At 37.6% G+C, this 18524-nt stretch overlaps 1 protein-coding gene across 1 annotated transcript; it reads right to left on the bottom strand.

Annotated features, from left to right (window-relative positions):
- Nucleotides 1–2022: 2022 nt before the first annotated feature.
- RIOK2 (RIO kinase 2) lies at nt 2023–18430 on the bottom strand. Its single transcript, XM_009321786.1, has 10 exons — nt 18215–18430; nt 17598–17736; nt 16588–16704; nt 15461–15636; nt 13727–13815; nt 9775–9966; nt 9266–9358; nt 7774–8310; nt 6696–6792; nt 2023–2342 (listed from the first exon to the last, which is right to left on the bottom strand). The coding sequence occupies exons 1-10, from the start codon at nt 18428–18430 to the stop codon at nt 2181–2183; spliced, it is 1818 nt and encodes a 605-aa protein (XP_009320061.1). The 3' UTR covers nt 2023–2180.
- Between the last annotated feature and the right edge of the window lie 94 nt (nt 18431–18524).

Genomic DNA, 18524 nt, shown 5'->3' with positions numbered 1-18524 from the left:
AAGATAGTAACACTATTGTCTTAACTTCTGCATTTTCCTAAGTTCATTCTAAATACTTTGTTTCATATGTGGACATTCAAGTGGAGCAAGTACTCTTAAGTTCATTCAATGCATAAACTTCATTGTGACCTTTGATGACTTTAGATATATCAGATAGATAATTCTGCTGCTTTGGAAAAAAATAGGCTTAATAAAGATATATTAAGCTGTAACTTTGAGGATTAGTTCCTCCCTTGCTAACTCCAGTCTCAGAAGAGTCTCGTCTGGCAGAGTAAATGAAAATGATAACTTACAGCCATCCATTAGAATACCTTTAAAAGAGTTAATGGATGTTTTTAAAGGAACATTTTGAAAATAAACAGCAAAGATTTGCATCATTCTTTCTTTTCTCATGGTGCTGAATCAACCGGACAGCCTTTGTATATTTTTGGAACCGATTACCAAGACAAACTTAAGGTCGCACACCAAAAAGAACTCATCACTGTGAAAAGTCCTAAATTAGAAGCCAAAAAGTGCATGCACATCTTAGCCAAAGAACAGTAACCCAAATCTTGTTAAGCTGTCACAAAACCAGTCTCTTAACAGACAAGAGCCTAGAAACATAAAAAGATTCCCCCCCCGCCTTAATATTTAAAATGGAAATGCAATTAAATCCACTTAGTTTGCTTTTCTACTCCTGCTAAAATCAGCTCTAGTTGTACCAGGAAACAGGCCTACATTCCTTGATTGCAATCACTTATGTGTAAGATTTAATTGGACTTCCTTAGTTCTGTCAACAGACTTTCATTCAGCTGTGATGCTACAAGGAACACTTATCTTCTGCATCTCTTCACTGCCCTGCTATTGTTTTATTTAAGACCATATACAGCTGCTGGCTGAGACTAGCTTTTACATTGTTCCGGAGAGAAGACAAAAATTAAAAACTTTGAAAGCAAGAGCATGCTGCAAGACAGGATAGAGGCTGCAATTCTTCAACAGGCTAAAACCTGAATAAGGTATCAGGTGTATCAGGTACACAGCACAAAGAACAGATAGTATCAGACACACGAGCAGAAAACCAAAGGTTGAAGCTGAAGTTCCCAATTTCCTTTACTAAGGCAAGTAAAAGATTTAAGATTTTCCAAACTATAGATTGATAATTTAAGCTCTACCAAGTTGTCCTTCCCAAGAAGGGCTCCACCTCACATCTCAAGCACTGATACAGTGGATAGATGGTTAAAAAAAGAATAAAGAAAAACTTAAACTGCTCTCTCTTGCTTCAGTGTTCACAAACACTCTCTCCTTAAGTTTATTACGTTTTTAAATATAGACACCATTTAATTTTACTACTAGATATACCTTGCTTAAAATAAAAAAACCCAAGAACCCTAAGATACTTGTTTTTCTTCTAGGTCTTCAGACCCCAAGGATATAGCATAGTAAAAGTCATGGTAATATTTTTGAAAAGAGAAGTTCCAGAAGCCTCATCACTTTATGTAAGTTATTAGATATAAAGCAATTAAATTTATTGGTAACTATGCAGGCACATTAAAAATCCAAGTGCTTGTCAGTTTGTACAACACTTATTATATATTTTTCTGGGCAAGATTTATATGTGAAATTTTGGAGTGAAGGAAAAAATAAATGAGAATTGTTGGCTTCAAAGAATGCATATTCATCATATAGATTGCTCATGTTTGTACCGGTACAAAAGAACTCTTAGAGTACTAACTGCTATCAGGTTCATATCTGTGATTTTTAATTAAACCAAACAAATATCTGTTTAACATGAGAGCAACATTTTAAATTTAAATTTCATGTCACTGCAAAAACTAGTTTTAAAAATTTCCCTTCCTTCCCTCTAAAGAAGAATCCTCTGCACAATAGAAGATTCTTAATCTAAACAAACACAGTACAATTGATTTATAAGATACTGTTGGAAATTACTGTTGTTAAATGATCTTAGCCAGTACTACTGATTTAATTCAAATTACAGTCAACGGTTTTAACCAAAAGCACAAAACAAAATCCCCCAATCAAAAATCACTAGGAACCAGAATGAAGTTTATTAACTTCCAGAAAAACATTTGGTTGTATAGAAGAGATTGCTCCATTATATAAAAAGATTATTGGTTATTAGCATAATTCTTTCAACTGTATACATTATGCGTTTTCTCATGTTCTATGGGAGCTTTAATAAATTATCCCCAGAAACTAGCTGCATCCAAGCTTGACTTAATGTTGTGCATATTTTCTCGACGCTGTTTGGTATAAATATTTGCCTCTCCTTTTTGCAGCCGTTGCCTCAGAGCAGACTTTTGATGTTTGGTCAGTTGACGTTTTATCTTCTGTTTCACCAGTTCCTACAAATAAACAAACAATTGAGTATCAGAACTTTTTGAAGATCATTTAGTACTAAGACATGGCAAAACAATAGTGTATTTTCAGTACCAACATGAACATGCATGATCCCAGCCAGAAGACCTCTGTACATTGAGAAGTTAGTGATCTTCACAACAGTTAACGTGAGTAAGCCCTGGTCTGTGCTGTGTTGCGCTAAGCTGCATGTACAGGGTTGTCTTCCAGCCTCTGTCGTGCTGCACAAACCCATTGGTGGTAGGATAAACTAAGTCAGCTCCCACTCAGTACTGGCAATTAGGCCTCCTGTGTGGCCATGCCTTTATCTAAAAGTGCAGCAAGAAGCTCTCATGTGAACATCAGTTCAGCTTGACTGTACAAATGATGAACAGAGTTGTTTCCTTGTAAGAAAATCATAAAATAGCTTGAAAATAGCTTGACTGACTGGAAAGAGAGATTCTCTGCTATGGACAAGGTCTGCACAGCGTGCTGCATGTGTGTTGGAAGTTCTGTTCAATGCTACACCCTCCGGTCTCCCAGCATCCAAAGGGGTGTGGGATTATCTATGCTATTCTCTTCTGACAGTCTTAGCTCTAATAAACAGCATTTTAAATCATACCTTACGGAGTTTAAGCATCTTTCTTATGGGGATCATAAAGGACCAGCAACTCTTGGTGCAAAACACGTCTTCTACAAAAATGTGAAAGCTGATAATATTTGGTGCTTGAAGATTTGACAAATGTCTTTTAAGTCAAAAAAAACCCCAAACCCCAAAGCAACCGACCAATAGAAAGTTTCATATCCTGCAGTAATTACTTGGTTTGTGCCTATTTTTTTTTTTTAGCACCCTGTTTTTTCCTAAAGTTTGGATTACAAAGATCTGATTCTAATGGAAAACAACTCTTTACCACAAGTGTGGCTAAAAAAGAGGGGCAGTCAGGAGTGATTTACAACTCCTCCTCCAGTTTCCCCCTGTTGTAAGGCACTCTCCTGTTACGATTCACAAGGTCAGGACTGCCTCATGCCTCTACTGCAAAAGTATTGAAACAGCAACAGCAGAAATAACAGAACTGTTATTTCCATAAAATAACTGCAGTAGTTTTATGAAATTTCATCTGTTATTTACACTTACGTTTTCATTCTGAGTTCTGCTCGCCATTATGATGGCAACAGCTATCCATAATAAAAATACAGCCATGATTTAGTAGATTGTGACAGTGATTTTGTCATTTGGAAAATGATCCCAGCTCAAGCCACTGCACTGATATTGAATGCATACTTGCATATCTTGTCTTGGAAGAAAAAGAGAAATCAAATTATTTTCATCTTTCTAACTATTAATCATGACGGAATCATATCTTGTTGGAAATTCCGAAGAAGTGTCTTATTTTTATTCTAATTAATAAAGCATTAAAAAAAAAATCGTACCAAGGAATAAATCTGCCCTTAATAAAAGATCTGCTGCTGTTCAAATAACTGGACAAGAGGAAAAATATCCATCTAACTACATTTCCTTTACGTGTCCCCCAATTTCAGTTGCCTTGTTATGCTTTGTTGATTGTACTATGAACTTGGGTACTTAGTAGCACTCAGTATTTAACCATAAGTCTTTGGAAATAAAAATTGTAGATTGTCCTTGAAAAATATTCCTGAAGAAAAAATGATCAGAACTAATTTAAACTGTTGCACTGATGTTTTTCTTTTGACAGTAAAGCATCTGTCATTCTGTGTTTTCTATAGGCAGAACCCTGAAAGAAGGCTTCTGTACTTCTCCCACTCTGTTCCAGGACAGATGACTTCTTTCACAGTTTATACAAAACTTGCTAGAAGAAATTTTGCAAGATGGATACCAGAAGTCTTTGATATGTAAACATAATGTAAATTCACTAAATTCTGTTGCTCAACCACAGCACATGGTGAGAAGACTCACTAGTTTTTCCATCTTCATAACCTAAATGTAAGCAAATACTGAGAAATGCTTCAGAGTAAACAGATTTACATTTTCTTATTTAAATTTTTGATCATTCACATTGCTTCCTCTAATTAAATTACATCAGTGCATATAAAGATTTGTACAAGCACAGAAAGATACCTTACTTCATGTGGAATAGTTGGTTTTCAAAAATTCACGATGCTTTCTCTTTTTGGCATAGTCTCCAAGTTATGACTGTACCTACTGCTATTACCGGCATTGTTTACATATGCCTATATGAATTCCTGTGATTAATTTAAAAATCTGCTTATGTTTTAATATGTTTTCTTCACCGAGCAGAAAGCAAGCTGCATAAACAACAAATAAATGCTAGCAGCAATAACAGCAATCAGCTCTAAGCATCCCAGTGGATCTTACTGCAGTGCCATTATTTTGCATTTTTAGTTTTGTAATTATTTTCTTATGTTACAAATAGCTCTTTTATCATTTCTTTAGCTCTAATACGCAAAAGCTAAAGCAATTCAGCAATGGGCAGAAACGTTATTTTACTCAGCATAAACGCATGTAAGTGAAAGCATTATGCAAGGTAAATTGGTGCAGGAAAAGCTACATGTCTTGACAGCTTTTCTGCTAAAGTGATTCTATCTTTCTTTTAGTACAGAAAATTAGGTATGTACATGCCATTTACATATTTTTAACACATTTTATGTGTCTGTATGTGTGTATATATATATAAACATACATCCACTAAATACTCAAAAAGGTTTTTATAGCTACATAATGACCACTGATACCACCAAGTGGTGTACAGGAGTACAATTTCAAGTAATTTCCTTTATAGGACTTAGTAGCATTATTTTTTTTTTTTTTAAATTCTGCACATTTAAATAAACAAAGTCAAAAAAAACCTAAAAAAAAAGATTGCATGGACCAGAAGCTAGGGAATTCCTGGCAGGTCATCCTGGCTTTTGTTTACTTCATCCCAGAGTTTTAACCTAATTCTTTGTCTCCTTAAGAAGATACAATCCCATCCCCTAGAATAAGAACTGTGATAATGAAAATCAAATTTGTGTTTTTTTCTCCTCGCATGAGGTCCTGTAAAAATGTCTTGGACAACATGCAAACTTGCTGTTCCTTAACATTTATTTACACATGTAACTTTATTGGTTATTGGTGTATCTTTAAAATACTTATCTTAAAAACACTTATCTTAAAAAAACAAATCCAAACATGAAAGAGTAAAGCAGCCAACTATTCCATGAATATTATAGCCACTGACAGGCATCTTCTGTAAAGCAAGGTTGCTTCACAGAATAACACATCACTTAGTAGGACGGTAGCAAAGCCTTTGTTAGGAAAGTACTGAAGCAGTAAGTAGCAGACTGAAAAGACTGTAAATGAGGAAGATCAAGTCTTAGGTTAAAAAAAAAAAAAAAAAAAAAATCACTCGTCAGCACTAGAGGTTTCAGATGTAGTATTTCTAGCTCTAATTAGGCAATAGAAATGCCTTGAAAAGACACAAACTGAAAAAGTATATATTTACTTTTGGTACATCTCGTGAAAGAGCTGAAACTACACCAACATGTTCCCCAAACTAGATTTTTCACAGCTTCTGCTCCTAACTGTAAATGAAAACGAGACTGAACATAGGTACCCATATTTACAATGGCAAGTATGTAGTCTGACCGAACTAAAAAAATACCTCATGGATCAGCTGTCAACTGAAAGAAGTTTCTTCCTGTTTTGTACAATACTACTTTATAACTAATAAAGAACACTGGACTTTCTTGCCTTTAAAATTAAAATGCACTTTTAAAAACGCGACAGTGGTAGCCATACTGACTAGTGTATAGCCCAGGGTTGAAGAAAAAGACCTTAAGTTCTGCTGTAAAATGTTCTGATTTATATAATGCAGGAAGTCAAATACATTCATATTGCCAAAGAAATCACTATTGAAGTAAGTTCTTATAAATGTTTCAGAAAAGAGTGTGAAGAAATCTCTAAGACGACAGGTGAGAAAGGCCAAATTAAATCTTGACTCAAGCATCCACTTTTAAGATAAAAAAATATTAATTGTGGCTAGCAACAGAAATGAATGAATTGATTATATGTTAGTGCCTTAACATACATTAGCCTGTTATTGGCAAAATGAGTCTCCTTAATGCTGATGTAGAACGTTGGTGAAAGGGCAAGGGGCAATACATGAAGGAAAGTGCTGGAAATCGTTCCTCATAAACAGTTACAGAAGTATCAGTCCTATTTTCCTGTGGGCATGGAAATGCAAACCAGAGAGGTACACGGTAACAGCCTTTTTAAAGGTAATTAATTCTAGGTAGCATTTTTACAAATACGTACTAACAGCTATGTGCAACTTAACATGGTCTGAGAGTAAACTAGATAATAACATAATAACAGTAATATTTACCGCTGGAATAGTTGAACAGCTCCCAACACTTCTGACTGATGTGATACTTTTAGTCCTTGTTCTGTGCTCAGCAATATGAACGATACTCTCTTCATTTCTAAAATACATAAATCAATATTTTATTCCCCTAGCAAGATAAACATCCTTTGCCTTTATGAGCATCATGTTTTGGTCTTAACTTTTTGAGATATAATCTGAGAACTCCCAACAGAACACGCAAGTACTACAGAACACTTACATTTTAAATATTAACACTAGTTGTTCAAAACGGGCATTTTATGAAAGGAAGAATTTGTTGCGCAACAGCTACGTGTATACCAAGCACATGAAAAGAAGTTTCAGAACACTAAACAAAAATATTTCAGATCTTGCATGATGTCTTGACAAGTCATTTCACTAAAAAGCAAAAGCAGAGGAGAGGGAGTATAAGCTTGGTATATACCTCCATGTACATGGTGGGCTGGCAAACTCAGAGTTAGAATTTCACGTACAAGGGGCTAGCCTGAAGGCTAGCAAGAATTTCTAAGTATGTCAGGAAAGGAATTAAAAGCTAGAACCACACACAGTACAATATATTTGAATAATACATTCCAAGAAGCTTGTTCTTGCTAACTTCAGTTGAACGAGCAGCGGAATAATTTGACTTTGAGACAGAGCATTCAAATTACAAATTTATTCACAGAAGTTATTTAGAAGCAGTATTTTAATCTCAAGAACTCTTTCACTACCAATATTAACAGAAATAAAGAAAAAGGGAAGAAAATTCCATCACAGAAAATAGGTTGGTCTATGAATTAAATCCAAGACCTGTTCTCTCATTAGATACTACTACATAGCTGGACAACTGATCTGTCACACATTACATATGAAGCATTACATACGTAGTACCAATCAACAAGTTACCTATCACGAGATCAATAGGAAATATATTCACTGCAATGTTTTAAAAATAAATTTAATTTTTAGTCTTCAATTTAAACAAAGCTAGCTGAAGAGTAGTCCTTTTTGAGCTACTTGAAAGCTTTACATTTACTGGGGGGAGGAACCACACTCCTAGATAGTAAATATGAATCTTTACCTGTAATGCCTGAATTTCTCATTTAAAGTCGACAAGTCAACCAGATCAGGGCATTTGTCTCCATTCTCCTTATCATCACAGCACCCTCCTCGAAGTGTCTGATTTTCGACTTCAGCAGCATTTTCAGTTATGCTTTTGCCCTCAAAAAAATCAACTGCAGAACTCTCTGCATCTTCACCGGACTTCCAAGGCATAGCTTGCCCTTCAACTTCTTCTAAGGCTGAACTCAACTTTGACATATTCAGTCTTTGTGTATTTTCACTACTTTCAGTTGTATCAGCCTCTTCATTGCTATACATAAAGTCGTCAGAGGTTCTGCTTTCAGAGGAATCACTCACTTCGTACATGAAGTCTGCATTGTTTTCTTTATCTTTGCTGAAGAAGTTGAGCTTATTCTCAGCATCTTCTCCAAATTCTGATACCTCTGTTGTACTATCATCCTCATCAGAACCTGGTGGGTAAAGCAGTTCACCATCTTCCTGCATTTCTTTTGCATAACCACTGGCAGCAATCTCTCTATCAAGAGAACACTCTCTCCTGTGAAAGAAGTAAAAGTATGTTTTCTTTTAATATGCTAAATCATCAAGCTACCAATATGCTACATTTTGGATTAAAAATACTAATCAAGCTATACTCTAATTACCCATACTATTAACAAACAGGATATACTCTGTTGAAACACATAGAACACCACATGATAGTGCTGAGCTTTAGGTAAAGTATTAACAGAATGTGACCCAAGAGAGGCAAACTTGTACAGAAGATGATTCCATCTCCATAACCAGCATTTATTTATTTGTTTATTTATAGGAAATTACTTTATTTTAGCAGGAATACGATTTGGCTTTAAGTTCAAATTATGTTTAAGCAAACAGAAGAAAAAAGGGTACACTGACACACAGAGTGATTCAAGTGTGGTACCCCTTTGGAAAAGCGCTCAGAATGAAATAAAGTCCTCTTCATTGCAACAGCTTCAGTCTTAAAATAAGTGAAAAATTACTTTACTTTTCAAAAAGGACAAAAAGACATTAGGAGGAAAACTTTGAACATAATAATGTTTCAAGAGGCAGTCACCGTATTTACTAGCATTTTAAAAATAAATTTAAAATTGAAACCCAAATTAATCTTCAATATACTAGAACTGTCAAACAGGTTTTGAGAAGTGGGAGAAACTGATTCTGTATCACTGTTAATATTTCCTATTTACCATTTGGATCAAGTTTTCAGATTGATCTCTCTTCCTTAGCTGCAAGAGGAAAGACAAAGGAGGCAGCAGCAGGTTTTAAAACACACTTTAGCTTTTGGAAACCACTTACAGTAACTTTGGTTGAAGAAAACACAATAGGAATGACAAAAATATAATTTAAAATTGCATAGTTGGGCCTATTTTTTTATTTCTCCTACAAGCATCTCTCACAGGCACCCATTTTTCTCACAAAACCAGCACAAATACCATAAATAGGAGAACTCAAATTCATCTGGCAGTTTCTACCTGATGTCTTTGAATGCTGGGAAGAGCTCACTTTCATAGTTGAAGCGTTTCTTAAAGAACTCCTTAATACAGTTAACATCTCTGTCAAAGTACCTGTAAAAAAAATACAGAATTGTACAAACATAAAATCAAGGTAATGACGCCTGCTGCAATGACAAACTTTTACCCTACATTTCTTGTCTTTTACTGATTTTATTTGAAAACTAATTCTATTAGTGATCCCAAGACAAAAGGCTAGGGAGACAAACTGCATGCAAGTTTATTTCTAAGCATTTCTTAACTGAACAACATCATTCTCTCTGAGAAGCAATTAATTACATATTTATCCTAAAGATATATTTCTACTGATTCATAAATCAAACTATGTTTGGAACGTTGTTTGTACTGCATGACAACAATGGTAGAAAAAGAATCAGAAACAGGCTTATGGAAATAACTCATGGTTGACTATTTGCTGTCATCAGCACTTGTCAGATTTACTTTGAAAACATCTTTAAGTTTGAACCTACCATTCAGCATTTGCATGTGATGTTGATATCATCTGAGGGAAATCAATCATAGTGACATGGTCATCATTATCCAATATGAGATTAAATTCATTGAAATCACCATGAATCAAACCATGATTGGCAAGTTTTACAATTAGATCCATTAGTTCACTGTAGACAGAGGCAGGATCTTCCACGTGGTGCACCTGGCACCTGAAAAGTTAAATAAAATAAAATATTCTGAATTTTGAAAAACTTTATTTAAAAATATAGACAAAGTATATGAAATACATCCGACAGAATGACAGTGTAATTCAAGTTAAAAGGGCCCTCAGGTCTCTAGTCCAATACCCTCCTCAAAGCTGAGTCAACTCTGAGATCAGACCAGATTGCTCAGGGCTTTGTCTAGTTGGGGCTTGAAAAATTCCAGCGGTGGAGAGAGACTGTGCAACCTCCCCAAACACCCTGTGCCACTGCCACTGCCACACTGTCCTCAATGGGAGAAAATTTCTCCTTATCCAGGCTAAATCTCATTTCAACTTATGCTCATTGTCTCCCATCAGGCATCGTCATAATGCTTTTTTAAATAACGGATTCATAAATTTTTATGTCTCTCCTGTTTTAGGTAATCTTATGGTCTCAGTAGGAACCAGGCCTTCCTCTATTCAAATTCAAAAGCCCCATGACATATTCTTTTACAAAAATCTATTTTCTAGACTAAGTTGGGGGGGGGGGGTTTTACAAAAAAAGCTTAAAGCATTCCTGAACGTATACCTCAGAAAGCAAAGTACCTTAAGTGACAAAACACAAATCATCTTCTCTTTAGAAACAAACTAAGTAAAAAGGCAGTTATCTTATTGTACCACAAACTGTCAAGAAGTGGTCAACATTTACAGTTATCTATTGTCTGTTGCCTGAGTTGAAAAACTAGTGTGGCATTGGTGACTTATGGTAAACAGTTGTTATACTGTCTTTGACAAGTACAGTTATTACAGTGAAATATTTTGGTCTGAATGCAGCACTACAGTATGATGAGAATGGATCATTTTCACAATACAAAGAACGAACAATGGAAGTCTAGCAGCTCTGTAAAAGACTCCTGTTGAACACTTTCATACTCGTACCAAAATTAATTGGTGACACTTCTCACAGCCACAGGTCTCTATCATGAAATGTCCCACTTGCTCTTTGAATTTGGAAGTCATGTTAATTGGTATCTTCCAAGATAGGAATCTCAGCTCCCAGGGACCAGGAATAAGGGTTGGAGCAAGGAAGAAGCACCCTTGGTGGAGGAGCATCAGTTCAGGGAATACAGCTGGACATACATAAGTCCATGGACCCTGATGGGATGTACCCCTGAGCACTGAGGAAGCTGGCAGGTGTCACTGCAAGGCCACTCTTGATAACTGTTGATCAATCATGGTGACTAGGAGAAGCACCCGAAGACTGGAGAAAGGCAAACGTCACTCCCATCTTCAAGAAGGGCAAGAAGGAGGACCCAGGGAACTATAGGCTGGTCAGCCTCACCTCAAGCCCTGGGAAGGTAATGGAGCAGCTAATCCCAGAAACCACTGTCAGGCATATTGAGGATAAGAAAATCATCCAGAGTAGTCAGCTTAACAAAGGTGAAGTCATGCTTGACCAACTTGATAAACCTCTGTGATGAAGTGAGTGGCCTGCTAGATGCGGGGACAGCAGTGGATATTACCTACCTGGACTCCCGTAAGATTCTCATAGAAAAGCTATTGATGTACGGTCTGGATGTGCAGACAGTGAAGTGGATTGAAAACTGCCTGAATGGCTGGGCACAAAGTCTAGTTGGAGGTCAGTGACTAGCAGTGTAACCCAGCAGTCAAAAATGGTTCCAGTCCTGTTTAACATCTTCATTAATGAGCTGGATAGGGCAGAGTTTGCAGACGACACCAAACTGGGAGTGGCTGATATGCCAGAGGGTCATGCTGCCATCCAGAGGGACCTCAATAGGCTGGAGAAATGAGCCAGCATGAACTTCATGAAGTTCAATGACCAGTGCAAAGTCCTGCACCTGAGGAGGAACAACCTCATGCACCAGTACACACTGGGTGTCACCCAGCTGGAAAGCAGCTTGGCAGAAAAGGACCTGGGGGTCCTGGTGGACACCAAGTTGAATACGAGCCAGCAATGTGCCCTTGCTGCAAAGAAGGCTAATGGTATCCTCGGCTGCATTAGACAAAGCATGGCCAGCAGGTCGAAGGAGGTGATCCTTCCCCTTTATTCAACACTGGTGCCGTGTCCCGTTCTGGCCTCCCCAGTGTAAGAGAGACATGTACATACTGGAGAGAGTCGAGCAAAAGGTCACAAGGATGATTAAGGGATTGGAGCATCTCTCCTACGTGAGAAGGCTGAGAGCTGGGACTGTTCAGCCTGGGGAAGAGAAGGCTCAAGGGGATCTCATCAAGGTATATAAATACCTGAAGGGAGGGTGCAAAGCAGACAGAGCCAGGCTTTTTTTCAGTGATGCCCAGTGACAGGACAAGAGCCAATGGGCACAAACTGACACACGGGAGGGTCTGTCTGAACATAGGTAACACTTTTTCCACTGTGAGGGTGACTGAGCACTGGCACAGGTTGCCCAAAGAAGTTGTGGAGTCTCCCTCCTTAGAGATATGCAAAAGTCATCTGGACACGGTCCTGGACAACCAGCTCTGGGTGGCCCCACTCAAGCAGGGAGGTTGGACCAGATGACCTCTGGAGGTCTCTTCCAACCTCAACCATTCTGTGATTCTGTGAGATGCAAAATAAAGTAGGCAGACTAGGAAAAACTAAGTCAAATTTGGCAGGAACTTTGGATAACCTTGTACTTGTCAAAGACAGTATAACAACTGTTTACCATAAGTCACCAATGCCACACTAGTTTTTCAACTCAGGCAACGGACAATAGAAAAACTGGCAACAGGCTGTAGGTGGCCCTGCTTGAGCAGGGTGTGTGGACCAGATGACTGCGAGATGTCCCTTCCAACCTCAACTATTTGGAGATTCTTTGATCTTGGCATATTTGAAATAATTCTCATCCACTACGTATCTCCTTCAGGTTATAATAGCAAAACAGGGAGAGCATGATAAACTTCCACTGCAGGTGTCCACATGGAACTTGAAGTACTCCATGTACATGATGGATGTGGAATTAAATTTAACAAATGAAGGTGGGGAGACAGAATATATGAAGTCTCTTCCATGTTACTCTTCAACTGTTATACCCTGGGGTTAATTCCCTTTTGATTAAACTGCCCACTTTAGATCTTGATTACTATACAAGAGCATGGACTGGTTTGTTCTAGAACTAGACACTTTAAATCTCTGGATAAGCACCTAGGTTATTCTACATTACATCAAGTATATAGGCCTTTTGCATTCTGCTCTGCCAAAAGAAGAAATGATCCCTTCACATACAAACTTCAATGATATGTTTCTAGATGTTGAACAACTCAAGTGAAGTAATCTTCCTTGAAGAATCAAAACCAGATTATGCATAGTATTCTATATAAATATGAGCAGAAGTTCTGAAACAGTGAGTTATAATCTTAACCTAAATTACCAAAGCAAGGATCATGAACTGGAGCTCAGAACGTGTAGGATATAATATTCAATATTGTATATATCCAATAACATACAGAATATGCTACTTCTGTGTAGAAAACAGTTGCAATACTAACCTGTGTCACACTGCTCTTTTGATATATTCCTTACTTAAAAGATTAGTCTATTTCACCAGTTTTTTTTGACTAAAAAACCCCCAATTTCTCTGAATAAAGAGATAAGAGAAGCAAGACTATAACGAAGTAGAATGCCAGTGAGTGTGGGCTAGAGAGCATTATTCAGCATGCTGAATCGGAATTCACTCACATGACAAGGAAAAAACCTAACCCTGTTACCTTACTGAACCTAACATTGTTAGGGTTTCTGTGACACAGAGAATTCAAGCTTCAGTACTTACAAAGGATAGCCATCAATAAGTTCCATAACAACTGCATGCCTGTTGTAGTCTACAGGTTTCGGAACAGGAAATTTTCTGTCATGCAAAGCCTAGAAAGAGACAACACATTGAAAAATTAAAATTAAATAGTTAAGAAAACTTTACATATATTGACAAACTCCCATCTAAGTTAAGCAATAAATATTATTGTGGAAGCAGCAGACATTACTCAAATGCTAACTGGAAACATCAAATCACATGCTTAAGAAGGAAGACAGTATAACAGCCATTTGAACTTTCACTGCAAAGACAAATAAAATTCGTAAGTTTAGATACTAAGCATGCTGCTATATTGTCTACAGTTTAATTATCATCCACCTGGAAGAAAAACACAACCGAATGGAAAAATGACAGAATCATATCTGGTCTTTTAGCCTAAGTAACCAATAGCAGGTAACTGGGAATACAGTGTCAGGCATCAGAAAAAAACTCCACACTAAGTTGCTGCCAATGCAGCTCTGCCTGACTAGCTAATCCACACTCAGTTGCTGTAAGACCGAAGTTCATTCTTAAATATTAATAACCAGCATTGCACCACATCAAAATATTGTGACCTACGTTTGCTTAATCTTTAAAGCTCTCCTGTTTGCCTTTTCTAATGTAAATTTAGCCATTCACTTGATCCACTCAACTTCTTTATGGGTTCATTCTCTTTTTACTCATTCTCTTGTTACCAGTGAATTTTTCTAAGATACAGTTCTAAGTTAAAGCAACATAAATACATCTTTTGTTACTTAAATATTACACTACTATCACTTTTCAGCACCCAATTAATCCTCCCCCAACTGTCTTTTCAGGGAAGCTGACCCCTGCGACTATATATACAAGTCCTGACCACATAATGCCTCACCAGTTGGACCAACTGGACCAATATAGAAGTTCTAAGTGATGATAATAGTTCTTTCTCTCTCTGTAGAGGCCACTGGTAGAACCTATCAAGGTTGTTTTTTTTTTTTTTTTAAGATAAACAAGAAAATAATATTTAATGTATACAGTACTGTTGAATAGTACAAAAGGAGAAAGGAAAAGTATTTTTTTAATAAATAATTAATTTTCCATTATCAACTTTCAATCACTATATAACATTTGCATTTTTGGTCGAAAAATCTGGAATTCCAAGAGCAGCAATATATGCTTGGAAATGAAATCTTTTCCCACAGTATAGAAGAAAGCATGCCTTTTCAGATCAGAACACCATTCTTGACTGAAAGATTTCCCTCAACAGCACAGCAACAACTGAAAACATGGTAAATTAAAAAGTAAATAAATGAATTAAAACCAAAACCAAATGACAGCTGAACCAAAAAAAAAAAAAGAATAATTCTGACAAGTAACTGTAGACTTTGTTATTTTTTAAGGTGTTTTTGCAAGCTTATGCAGTAACTTTTACAGGAAAAACAGCAGAACTGGTGACATATAAACTATCTATAAATAATAACATTCCTCTGAAATTCTCTCATGACACCTGATTCTGTTCCACATGACTTCCATGGCAAAGCTTCATTTTATCATTGGAAAGTATACAAAACATATAGCATTGAAATTCTCTGAAACATATACTTTAAGTCCATTAGTTAAAAAAAAAAAAAGCGTAAATCCTATCAGTACTGCAAATATGAACTGATCAAAAGACAGTCTCAAAAGTATCTTCCAGTCTATTACACCATTGCTGATATTGTGTGAATAGCCACCTACTTTCATATAGACAAACTCCTTCATTGCTGCTAGCCGGGATAAATACAGCCATGACATTTTATGTCTGTGCTTGTGGTAGTCGCGTTTATTTTTCAGACTGCGAAAGGAAGTTCTTCCAAGCCTATGTAATTTCAATGCAAACTGTTGCTCCTCTTCATTTGCAACAATGTAAATATCTATGAGACAAATAATGACATAGATCTAAGAAATGAATGATATCTAACAAGCTAGTATCTGATGAAAAAGTGCAGTGATAAGTTTGTTACTTCACTTCTCACAATCACTATTTCTGGCATGGCAAGTTCTACTACAGATAGTAAAGACACCTAAATTTACATATTGTACATTAGAGATCTGACAAGAAATTATTGTTAAAGAGATCATGGTACTCCACTAGAAGAAATATTGATGTGATCTGAAACATCTTGCAGAGTAGGAGGTCTTAAGGTTCCTATACTCAGGTTAACATCTCCAGGCTATCTGCACAGCAAGGAACAAATATAAGCTTTCCTCAACAGAAATCTAGGGCAGATGCTGGTGTTCTTAATTGCACTCTGGAAGAACCGCCTTCTTTCTATTGAGTGGACAGACAACCCAAGGGACTAGCCTCTTAATTTAAACAGTGTTACCAAATAGCGTGTTTCATTGCTACTATTTGTCCCCAGTAATCCCCTTCTCATTCTTCTATTACACAAGTTACATGCTGGGTCAAATTACAATCTACGTGAATGTAAGAGGAATGAAGATAGCGTTCCAATAGTTTTGAGCCTATTTCACTTTAGTATCTTATTTTTAAGTGGGATGAAAAAGCTGAAGTTATCTTTTTGCTAAAATGGTTCAAAACTCTTCACAAAGCATGATACAAACAGCACCTGCCTGCAACATACCTTTTTAAGCAATGAGCCAAGAATCAGACAAAATGGTCAAAGTAGAGCAACACTCTTGTGAAGAAATATTCAAATGTAGCCAGAAGCCTCACACAGCATTTCAACAAGTGACCCATAAATCTTGGTGTTTGACAGATTGATGACTATCCAGAGAAAAACTTACCTAGTTTCTAGCAAAATATCTGCAACGTTACAGCTCTGTTTGCTTAAAGAGTATTAAAAATGTTTTTTTTTAGTTACCTGATTCTTTGCCAACACCCATCTGGTTTCCAACAGAATTTATGACTTGCCGGGAAGACAGAGTTTTCAAGGCAAGGTAATCATATCCTGTATTAGTTAACCGATAACCCTGGAAAGCTAGGTAAGAATAAAATACAAACCATTTCATTCCTTGTTACGTATATATTACATTTAAAATAAAGTCTCAGTTTAGTCTTGTTTCTTGTTTCAGCTTACAGTACACAACGCCCAAGCAATATTTCACCTGTTGGCTAATATCAGCCCAATTCAACAGAATGGCAAAGAGGTTTAAATTCCTGCAAGTTTTATGAAAACTGACAACTGGGCAAAAGACAGACATGCTGTTAGCCCCTCTCTAACAGAGGCAATGGCAGTACTTTAAATAGCCTGGGAAAACCCAAGGAGCCTTTTGGAGGATTTTTTTTAGCAGGAATCTGGGATTGTTGTGATGATCTAGAGCGACCCTTAATGCTCTGAAGAACTGGACAAAAAGGATAGGAATTTCCTATCCAAACATTCCTACAGTATGTTTGCAAAGCCAGATGCAACTAAAAGGCTGAAGAAAACGGGGAAAGGCCTGCGCAACTACTACTTTTCACATGACAGGGAATAAAAAACACTTTAGTAGCCATTTCTGAGGGGGTGAAATGTACAAGGCTTTTGCGGTCTGCTCCAGTTTGTGTACTATAAGACTGTAACTCATTTGGGTTGATTCCTGTATGCATCTGAATATTGCCTTAACTGATGATTCTTTTATTTTTCATGACTTTGGTGACTGAGAAAAAGAGAAAGTTCATCTCTTTTCTGCCTGTCATCTTTATCATTTATTCGTCACCAGCAGCTCAGCAGACAGCTACAACATTTGGTGCTGCACAAATCCATATTCCCAGGTAAGGCCAGCAAGTGCTCTGGATGCTCATACGTGCCAAGCTGTGGTGCTTCTGCAACTACCACTGTGAGGCACTGGGGACAGAATGAGAGAGGGAGCCCAACACAAAATTCAAACTCACATTTAGTTTGTTCATAAGCTAGAAGTTTGTGCTTCACCAGCTCTCTCAAAATTTTATTACAGCCACCATGTTTAAGGCTGGCAATAGAAGCAATTAAGCTAGCAGGAACTATTTCATGGTTCTTCATGCCCATTTCCACCTAAAAGAGTAAATAAAAATAGATTTGTTAGCCCCTGTGTTCAACAATGAAATAATATCAGATCCCGCTTGAGACTAAAATCACTTTTCAAGGATGCATTATTTTTTTATGACTTCACCAAACCCTTTAATATGCATCACTGCCCCTTGATATTCTTTGTATAATTCAGCCTTGAAACTTCTACAGTACTGGCCAGAAGATAAATGGCTGATTAGATTTCAGTCTCAGGAGTGGATGAAGGAGCTGTTCTACATTTCTTAAATGAGACTCCTTCCTCATACTTACACAGCCATGGCTCAATTTGCCTTTCCGCTAGCACTCCTGCTGTCAGTACAACCAGACAGGCCAACCGGTGCAGCCTGTGCTTACCATGCAACTAGCCAAGGCAGCGTGCTACGCATTGGTAAACTTTTGCTCACTCCTGGTTAGACAGGGTGCCAAAAGCAATCAGCACATGTGGAGAAACTGGTGACGGCACCTTACTAGGCGGCTGCCACCTGGGCAACCCCAGCGACCGCCCTGCCGTTAACGATCCTTCCGAGGCGGCCGGCTGAAGGAAAGAACGGCACGACCTGGGCCCTCCCCACCGGGAAACACCAACATCAGACCTTAGGGGAGGCAGCGAAAACAGAAGCACGTCCCATCCCCCTGCAGCCTGGCTGCCGCTTGCGACACAACCAACCCAGTCTCCCATCCGCGCACGGAACCTGCCCGACGCCGCTTAGCTAACCGGCCATGCGCAACTCCGTACGCAGGGCTGGGCAGGCCTCCCCCGCCCTCCCCGCTCG

Source organism: Pygoscelis adeliae, unplaced genomic scaffold (genome assembly GCF_000699105.1).
Source record: "Pygoscelis adeliae isolate BGI_AS28 unplaced genomic scaffold, ASM69910v1 Scaffold164, whole genome shotgun sequence".
NCBI classification, from domain to species: domain Eukaryota; kingdom Metazoa; phylum Chordata; class Aves; order Sphenisciformes; family Spheniscidae; genus Pygoscelis; species Pygoscelis adeliae.
Note: the sequence above shows the minus strand (reverse complement) of the source record. Positions and strands in the feature narration are given on the sequence as shown.